The sequence below is a fragment of the Dermacentor silvarum genome, chromosome 9 (assembly GCF_013339745.2).
Source record: "Dermacentor silvarum isolate Dsil-2018 chromosome 9, BIME_Dsil_1.4, whole genome shotgun sequence".
Taxonomy (NCBI): Eukaryota; Metazoa; Arthropoda; class Arachnida; order Ixodida; family Ixodidae; genus Dermacentor; species Dermacentor silvarum.
The window spans coordinates 126,077,570-126,088,043 of record NC_051162.1 but is presented as its reverse complement, the minus strand read 5'-3'; the positions used below and the strand labels follow the sequence as shown (position 1 = coordinate 126,088,043).

Sequence of the window (10,474 nt, the reverse complement as noted above, 5' to 3'; positions counted from 1 at the left end):
ACCATTATCTACTACCGTTGAAAACAATACTTATCATTTACCATTCGTTGTTTCTATCCTATGCTCACTACTGTTTTCTCGTATGGGGTGACACAACGCAAACAAACATTGATAAGCCTACAAGACTTCAAAATAGATTTCTTAAAATTGTTGCTAAAAAAGAATCTAATCATCACTATGTTATATACAAGAAAAATATAAGCTAATAGGTATGCACAGTCTCTACAATTACAAGATTTGTAAGGCGATAAAGAAAGAACTCAGACAAAGAACAATAATTTGTGATCTGGCCAACCTAAAACCCACTGAAAGTAAATATGATACACGCCAGCATGATCGTTGGTTAGTGCCTCGTTCACGTACGAACTATGGTGACCAGATGCTACGCAATGTTATTCCAAAGATGTTAAATTATCTTAGTGGTAATAATATGAACATGGAAAATATGACTTCAATGGACGCTATTGCATTGTTTTTATAATTTTATTGCTAATTTATATCAGCCATTCATTATATGTGTGATGTATCAAATTGTATCGCTGTAATCTAGTTATGTCTTTTCAACATGCGTATGTATGCATTGCCCCTTTCTCTTCTATTTTGCGATGCTTTATCAATAACTATTGTATCCTGTTAAAACTTTTTTGTAATAATTCTGAATTATTGTAATTGTAAAGGTTTACATATCTCATCTCCGGTATAATATGTTTTGTTTACTCTTTGATGTCACTGCTTTGCAGCCCTTTTGTAGGTAGTGGGAGCTAGTCAAGCTGCTATTATGCAACTTTTACTCCCGCTATCCTTCATGTATGATACATGAAAATAAACATTCAATTCACTTCAAGATCTCTGTTCTGGTTTTCGCGTGTGGATGGTCAAATTGAGCGATTGGTGCACTGAAGTCCTGCTTGTGTTCAAGCTGCGGCGATGCCTCCAGCGCAAACTCCTGTTACATGGCCCACATCGGGATGAAATTGGGTCCGGTTACACGCTGAGTATGCAGGTCCCATCGAAGGACACATGATATTCGTGGTCATAATTTCAGAAACAAAGTGGATAGAGGCACTTCCAATGAAATCGGCAACATCAGAAACGACAGTGGAGGCTGTCAGGGCTATGTTTGCGTGATGCCTTGCACTTCGAAGTAGGCTATACGAGGTGAATTCGGAACGTTGACCACGCTCCTTCAAACGCTAGTGGCCTTGCCACGCTCATGGCGTTGCGGGCCTGGGAGTCTTTGGGAGTGATTGTCTTCGTCGCCACTGCTACGACGCATGGCACCAGTCAATTACAAATTCGTGGAAAGTTCCTTTATTCCACGTCAGCTCGGCACCTGCTCAAACCCAAGGCCGCTCATAACGCGAGCCGAGCGAGGTCCACTTCTTGTTGGTGATGATAATAACACTAAGACAGCACAATAAAATGAATGCTTGGATATACACCTTTATTACTACGCCTATATCCTACGCTAAGACACCAATCTGGTGGCTGGCTTATCTACGCCTAGCAGTCATCTTCGTAAAGGGTGAGACTCTTGCCACCGCAGTAAGTAGTGTATGCACTTTCGCATTGATGGGGAATGGTGCCCTTCACTGTGCTCTGCGTCATCGCAAGGTAGCATTCTGTGTAAAAATAGAGAAGGCAAGAGGCAAAAAATTTGTTAATATGCCCAGCTCTTACTTGTTGTGATCGTAAGAGGACGCAGAAAAATGAAAAGGCCACACAAAGAATATCGCCGCTTACATCTCGGCTGCTAATTACAATTCAGACTTTTATCTCATCGGTTATTGGGGGCACACGTGTCCACTGTATACGGGTGCTTCTGTTGGCATGATACAAATAATTTTGCACATTATCTTGACACATTAACGTGCCTTTGCGGGTTACGGTCTCTCCCAGCGCCAATATTGCAACGACGAGCACCGAGAGAAATTCCGTCTGCACGCTGGGCGGTTTGTAAATAGGGATACCATCGCAGCGCCATGCTCCTGAGTACTGCTTGCGAAGATAAGGAAGGCCTGGAGCATGAATTTCGGCATGCTGACTACTTATGTGACATTTCTTCGCCCCTTTATTTGGTGTTTAACGTTACAGAAAAGGCAGGCATGTTTCTACTCCTCCAAGACAACAAGGAATTAAGGAAAGCATGCGTGTACAACAGCTTAGGTGATACACACTGCAGAATGGCTCTACTGGTCGCAGCTATCATGCACCCTTGTAATAGCTTCTTTGTATCATTTTCGACTAGGTAAATAGACTGGTTGCGCGTCTGATAACTCGCTCTAGGTAGGTTAACTGAGTCGTGATGTTGAAATACTTGCCTCTGTTTGTTCCACCCGTAACTCGAACCAAGACAAAGCATGAGTGTTTGTCATCCATGGTGACAATCTTGTGATTCATTTTGCCCTCGACTGCAGAGTGCATGAGAAAAAAGGGAAAAGCAGAATTTACTGTTAAGCAGTCGTCCAAATCTACAGCATCACTATTGAAGAGAAATTTGAGAAATTGCTTTAGTTTAGTTAGTCCGATTGTGGCTTTATTGAATTTCGTCATAGTGAATGCCATGTGGTCAATCAACCATAAATAAGATTTTTGTCGTCATCTCACAGGATCCTGCCGTGGGCCCTCAAACAAGAGGTGTTACACGTTTTCTTCAGCTTGGTCATAATGGTACTGCATGGTACTGGTCATAATGGTACTGTAACGCATTGAATTCTGCGCAAAAAGCGACGCGTTTATGCCGTGCCTAACTTCAGGCGGCGCAATGCAATGAAACAATTAGGCGGACTGAACAGTTTAATTAATGTTAGGGTCAATGAAGAATAGGTATGAGGACTGATTTTAGATCCTACCAGGTATTTGTGGTAAGTCGGCATTATATTTCTTTCAGCAACAGAGAGGCATCGTTATTGGTATGAAGTATTTTTCACGTATCTGCAATGTCGTGAGCCTGCTTTGCAGGATAGTCCGCTTTAGTGTTCCCACGAAAATTGTTGCGTGAGCGTTGCTTGCATTGAGCCACGCACCATCAGAAGTGGAGGACGCCTAAATTTCCCCTTTATGAGTGGAACGCGATAGCATTAAAAGATTCCTGACTCCTTATCAGGCTTTTTTCTCATATTCCAATTACAATCCGACGCTATCACGTCTGTGGCTTGTGGTTAAGCCATGCTTTACAATTTTTCTGACAGATTTTACTTTGAGAAATTAAATTTTGTTGTCTAACGCCTTGCGCCGAGCAAGGGTATGCCCGGTCGGGGTGGTTCGCGATGATGTGGTTCGGGATTATCTCCGCCTGCGGCACCGGCGAGCCCACGCCGACACCGACTCCGGATTTTCTGCGAAACAGGGCCCTTAATGCTATCGCGATAATACTGCCGTATCCCGGTATCCACTGATACGCTATAATGTGATTTCCAGCTAATGGCAGTTAGAAATTGTGTATTCAATGGTTTTCGGCTTTTGATCTGTAGTGACGTGAGGTGCCGAGGGTGGCTTGTCAATCACTAAAAATATAACCCATTTCTGTTTGATCTATACTGACGTTTGAAGCACTTATAAGCGAGGATAGTGGCGAGTACAGTGTTGGTAGATGACATCGCTTTGCATAAACTAAAGGTTTGTCCTACCTTGAGGCCCGCTATGACAAATGCGGACGCTGACGACTTATTTTAGCACGAACCATCTGTATACACATCAATATACGGTGAATATAAGGAGTAAATCTGGCACAGTGCAAGTTGCTGCAAAGCTATCATGAGCATATCTTTCTTACGTATGATTCTCTCAAGTGAGAATTCTATATTCGGTGCTCTCAAGCATTCAAGGAGGTAAATGAGTTCCAATTTGCACATATCAAATATTGGTGATAAGGTTACATGATCCTGAGCAACCTTATGAATTTAACTTTTGTTTCTTTCATTGAGGGAATTCTTTAGTGGTGGCTCTTCATGTTGAATTAGAAATCAGTATGCATGTCTACAAGTTTCGACTGTTCCCATATTTGTAAAAGGCGGATGACAAGCCCCAGTGACAGCAAGATGACTCCATATCGCTCGGAAGACACCGACACACACTGCAAGCCCTCTTGCCAATAAACGATAAAGTGTCTCCTCAGACATTCATGACAGACCATGCATAATGGGCGTCACATAACCTATTTTTCTCTCTTATCAGTGCGCTGTGAATTTCCAGTAGCGACGCGGCTGATCCTCCTCATGTTCCGTCCAGTCAGCTAGCACGTCTATAACAGAAATTTATTGCTTTTCAAGTGTACTGATGGGTAAAGGCCACGACAATTGTCGACCAAGAGTCACCATCATCATTATCAGCCCATACTTATGTCCACTTCAGGACGAAAGCCTCTCCCGGCGATCTCCAATTACCCCTGTCTTGCGCTATCTTATTCCGACTTGCGCCTGCAAATTTCCTAACTTCATCACCCCACCTAGTTTTATACCGTCCTAGATTGCGCTTCCCTTCTCTTGGTATCCATTCTGTAACGTTAATGGTCCACCGGTTATCCATTCTACGCATTACATGGTCTGCCCAGCTCCATTTTTTCCTCTTAATGTCAACTAGAATATCGGCTATCCCTCTTTGCTCTCTGATAGACACTGCTCTCTTGCTGTCTCTTAACGTTAGGCCTAACATTTTTCGTTCCATCGCCTTTTTTTTTTTTTTTGCAGTCCTTAACTTGTTCTCGGGATCCTTTGTTAACGTCGAAGTTTCTGCCCCATATATTAGGACTGGTAGAATGCAATGATTGTACACTTTTCAACGACAGTGATAAGATCCCAGTCAGTATTTGGCAATGCCTGCCGTATGCACACCAACGCAATACTATTCTTCTGTAAATTTCCTTCTCATGATCAGGGTCCCCTGTGAGTAATTCACTAGATAAACGTACTCCTTTAGAGACTCTAGAGGCTGACTGGAGTTCCTGAATTCTTGTTCCCTTGCCAGGCTATTGAACATTATGTTTGTACTCTGCATATTAATCTTCAACCCCACTCTTACGTTTTCTCAGTTGAGGTCCTCAATGATTTGCTGTAATTCGTCCCCATTGTTGCTGAATAGGACAATGCCATCTGCAAACCGAAGGCTGCTAAGATATTTGCCGTTGATCCTCACTCCTAAGTCTTCTCAGTCTAAGATGTTGAATACTTCATCTAAGCATGCAGTGAATAGCATTGGAGAGATTGTGTCTCCTTGCCTGACCCCTTTCTTGATAGGTATCTTTTTACTTTTCTTGTGGAGAACCAAGGTTGCTGTGCAGTGCTTGTAGATATTTGCGAAGATGTTCACGTATGCCTCCTGTACTCCTTGAGTACGCAATGCCTCTATGACTGCTGGTATCTCTACTGAATGAAATGCCTTTTCATAATCTATGAAAGCCATATAGAGAGCTTGGTTGTAGTCCGCAGATTTCTCGATTACCTGATTGATGACATGGATGTGATCCATCGTAGAATATCCATTCCTGAAGCAAGCCAGCCTGTTCTCTTGGTTGACTGAAGTAAAGGGTTGCCCTGATTCTATTGGAAATTATCTTTGTGAATATTTTATACAATACTAAAAGCAAGCTAATGGGTCTATTATTCTTCAATTCTTTAGCGTCTCCCTTCTTACGGATTAGTATAATGTTGGCGTTCAGCCAGCTCTCTGGTACACTTAAGTCGTGAGGAATTGCGTTTAAAGGGCCTCAAGCTTTTGAAGCATGATATCTCCTACATCTTTGAATAAATGACTGTTATTACATCTTCTCCGGCAGCTTTTCCTCTGGTCATGCCTTGCAAGGCCCTTCTAACTTCATCGCTAGGTATAGAAGGAGCCTCTTTATCCAGCTCATCACTACTTCGAATAAAAATTGCTTGGCTACTCTGGACACTGTACAGGTCAGTATAGAATTCTTCCGCTGCTTTTACTATGTCATCGAAATTGTTGACGATATTACCATGCTTATCTTTCAGTGCATACATCTTGCCTTGTTCTATGCCAAGATTATATGTAGCCCCAAATCTACAACGCCTATAGATGTGCCGGCGGCCGGCTTTGTTCTCCACGTAATTACGCACTCGGAATGGTACTAAGAAATGTTCTCAATGCCAGTAACATACGCGTTCGAGCGCATAATTCTTGGTTGACGAATTGAAGCTTCCTACATCTTATTTGCCGGGTTACGGGGAGCCTGATCTGTTTGTTTATCGCCTGATAAAGTGGGCGAGAATGCAAAGTGAAGGAGATACGGGAAAAGTAATGTGGACGGACCCTGGATACATTGTCGCGGCAAAGTTGGCGGATCAAAGCCACAGTCTAAGTTGGGGTCGCGTAAATCACGTGATGGTAGGCTGCGCGTTTGCTCGTTTTGCCGGACAGGCACGCAATCGCTACGTTGCAAAACGCAGTGCAGAAGATGAACCGTTGTACAACACAAAGCGCTCAACGAGAGGTCCGCTTCACATTGTTGTCAAGAGGGGTGTTGATTCTGCCTAATGTTATGTTTTTGTTACGTTTCAGTATCTGCACAGTTTTGCAATCTGCTAACTAAAACAATGTAGTATTATTATTGCATCAAAAATGTTTCAATTAGGAATAAAAAGAAGTCTTACATGGGTCTTCCGGGTAGATTGCTGCATTTGGCTCCGGGTGGTTACCAGTTGTATTAGCGGTCACGGTGACATAGTATGTTACGCTGCGAAATACAAAGAAAGATGGCACGATAGTTTGTAAATACTAAGCAGTTTGATGGCCTGTCGAGGTACCCTGTGTTTCGCTAGTCTTTGACGTTTAGCAGAATTGATGGCAACCGCGCACATGATGCCAGCATGAGGAAATCTGCATCGTTAGATGGCTTCTTAGTTTTCTATTACATTTTAAGCACAACTTGGGGCATTTCATTAGGTTATCGTGAATTTTATCTCATAACCTATTGTTTCTATAATTAAAAGCGTGTTTTCTAAATGGTACGTCATTCGATATGCAAATAGCGATTTCTCTCTTTTATTAAGAATCGAGTTGAGGTCATGGAGTGCAAGCTCCAGATCCCCCTTGATTTGCGGTTGTAAGCATTACTCATTCGCAGCGTTGTGACCCGTAGCATTACAAAGGGATGCGCAAGATAAAAAGGGCCTGTTGCACTATAATCCAAAAAACGAGATATTATTGAAAAACATTATAAACAAGAAAGCGCTGAAATATTAGCATACTTCAAATTAACCTGATTATTGTATAATTACACGCAGAAGTCAAGAGAACAAAGTAGAAAAAAAGATTTGCATACTGTAACTTATTAAACACACGAGGCAAGGCAATCAATATATTGTGTAGATTTTAATTTACTGGATTGAATAATTGTGCTGCTAATCATTCGCGAGCCGAAGATGAAGCTATTGTAACATTACGGGTGTTCTAGATTGATTCTGCGTGAGGAGAAAGTGTATGTCCATGGTCAGTCGGCAACCGCTTTTTGCTTCCGATTTCGATACTATGGATAATGCGACAGATCATCTTAAGTGATGTTTGAAACAATGGATATTTTGAATGTGGCTGATAGAAAGGTGCGCTGAGAAGGGCTAGACATTGAAATCACGTGGAGAGACACGGGTTTGTTGAAAGAGATCAAGTGACCGTTTATGTCGTGATGCCCGCCTGTAATTATTTATTAGAGACAATAAATCGAACGGAATCGTTTAATGCGAAACATTCTTTTAGAACTTCTGGCGCTTTAATCTATCTGTCTGTCCTACATCGTGATGCCGTCGTGGTCGCTTCTTCAACTGCGCATATACAGAATAGACGTGTGGGACAGGATATGCATGCGGACATATCATGAATGACATACCATGACATCAATGTCATGGCATGAATGTCTTGACATCAATGGCTTGAATGAGACGATGCCACTGTGGCCGTTTCTTCGACTCGATATATATCAGGATATTGGCATGCATGCATGATCTTACATGGGTGACATGACATAAATGGCATGACCTGAATGACATGCGCGTTGTTGCGCAATGACATTACACGCTTGTTATGGCATGTATGTCATTACGTAAATGGTATGAATGGTATAGTGCAGTCGGGATCGTTTCTCTGCCTGGATATATATCTGGATATGAATAATATGACATGACATGCGTGCATGGCCTAACATGAATGGTAATAATTGAATGTCACCACACGGATTACCTGACATGCATGTCATGACATGGCAATATTGACCCGATATGCATCAGCAAGTCATGCCATGTGATTCTTGTCATCTCATGCACGCGTGCCTCGTCACACATAACCTGTACATATCCAGGTGAAGAAACGACCCCGATGCCATCAACTAATGTCATTTATGTCATTCATGACAATCACGTCATGACTTGCTTGGCTTGTCATTCGCGCGATTCATGACATGTCATTTCGTTCATGTCATGGATGTCCTGACATACAGCTTGCTAAAAAATGGAACTGACATGAATCGCAATCGTGTCATGTCATGACATGTATGGTATTTATCTAGGTAATACATGGTTATGTGACACTTGGCTGTAGGCTCTCGAAAAATCCAGATCTGGCATCAATTTGTAGGTCGGCAACTATACAATTACACCATCGGTGAGCTGATTCGCTTGGGTATTAACTTTGTCACATGTTGAGAATCCACGTTTAGAGGTGGAAAACAGCGGATGGCTTCAGCGATTTCTCCTACCTTGAATTTATTGACTGCTACACCAGTATGCTGTTACATCTCTCTTGCTTGCTTAATTTTCAAAAAGTGGCACTATTACCCCAAAACAACTTCTTACGGTGTGGAATGTATTGCTTCCTGTTAGCACTGCTGTGTGTGTCATTCACAGGGGCGACTATCAGGGCGTGTGTGTGTGTGAATCATAAAGCCTCACACAAATTATCAGGCCCCTCGTAATTCCCAATAGCCTACTGATTAGCGCGTTTGGCTTCCAACTCCACATTGTCCCAGGGGTTTCAGTTTGGCCGCTAGCTCCAGTGGTGGGCGAAGTTTTCTTTTTGAATGTCCCGTGGTGGGGATCGATGTAGCTGAGGAAATAGTTTGACGACGACAACGCGGTGGTTTAAAGAAAAGGACGGACGCGCTGGAGCAGCAGACTGCCTTTCGAGGTTTGAAAAATCTGTCGCAGTTTGTTGACTAAGCTAGGCTAGGTTATATTTCTCCTCCATGCAGTTTACAAATAATACTGTGATACTTGAAACTACAGTAATTCCTTATTTCAAAGCGGACACAATGGATCTTCTTTTCAAATTGAATAAAAAGGTTCCGACTGCTACAAAGTGTGTGGAAATGTAACGCAGCATCTGCCCTGGGCAAATCGACAGTGCCTCTGCGTAGCTTAGTGATACTAGGATCCGTGGTTGAAGACATTAAATGGGATGTGACAGTAATTTTAATTTCAATGTTAAGAATTAGGTTTTTGGGACATTTGGTAAAATACTCACATTGCAGTGGCTCGTACAAGTAAAAAATTACGTAAAATAGGCATCAGGCACATCATTAACTGGACGAAGCAGCCTAGCACGACAACTATTCATAGCCAAGTCAGTTTACACATATAACGAAAAACCACTTTATGAAATACTATAAATGAAATACAATATACATTTTTTTGTATTCAATATCGCGTTAAACTTTGCTGCAGACGATACGTGCGCTGTACAGCATTTAAGCAGTGGTTGTTTAGATGCTAATTAGTCCGAAAATTAAAACCAATAGAATTTATATTTAGCGAAAGAAAATGACCGTCTTTTTAAAAACTAAGTGAATTTGTTCCTAAGGTAACAGCGGATAACTATGCTATGAAACCTTTATTATTGTACCTGCCTTTATAGGTGACATTTATATAATGACAGAAAGTGAAGCGAAATCATGGCAAAATTTCTGTCCACTGGTCCTCAATATTCTCAATACTAACCGTGTTCCTCCTTCCTCTCTTGCTGATAGCTGGTAGTCATATTCTCCGCTTCCGAGATCTTCAACCAATAGCGCCGAGAGGCAGCGGTATTTCGTGTTAGTCTTGTAGTTTCTTTTTTTAACGAAAAGCTCTTCGGTCACAGATACCATCTGAAAACAAAGAAATTCCGCGAATCACAAATCTGATGATCTCAACGATATTTAATTAAGGAACGTTTATTGTGAGACACATGTCTATAACATATAGCCCAGTTTAAGGACTTCGTAGTGCAGATAGGGAGCTTAATTTCGAAATTTCCACTAGAAGGCAATAAAATAAAGCACGGCATTTTTAAAGGCCACTACACACTTTACCGCCTCTGCTACAGTACTAGATAGGGTCTGTGCGAAAAATGGAGATAAATACTGCGTTCTGACGCACTATGTTTGCGCCACTGGCTTGAATAAAATGTAGGTGGTCGCTGGTGTTTATACGTCAGTGTACGTGAAGTAGGTGCCACTACTGCGTTGTGCGTTTAGCTGTGTGTGTAC

At 42.0% G+C, this 10,474-nt stretch overlaps 1 protein-coding gene across 1 annotated transcript; it reads right to left on the bottom strand.

The window, feature by feature from the left end:
* Positions 1-1,434: 1,434 nt before the first annotated feature.
* On the bottom strand, positions 1,435-10,354 carry LOC119464982 (uncharacterized). Its single transcript, XM_037725835.2, has 4 exons — positions 9,945-10,354; positions 6,612-6,694; positions 2,322-2,411; positions 1,435-1,622 (listed from the first exon to the last, which is right to left on the bottom strand). Exons 1-4 carry the CDS (start codon positions 10,091-10,093, stop codon positions 1,504-1,506), a joined length of 441 nt encoding a protein of 146 aa, XP_037581763.1. The 5' UTR covers positions 10,094-10,354; the 3' UTR covers positions 1,435-1,503.
* Between the last annotated feature and the right edge of the window lie 120 nt (positions 10,355-10,474).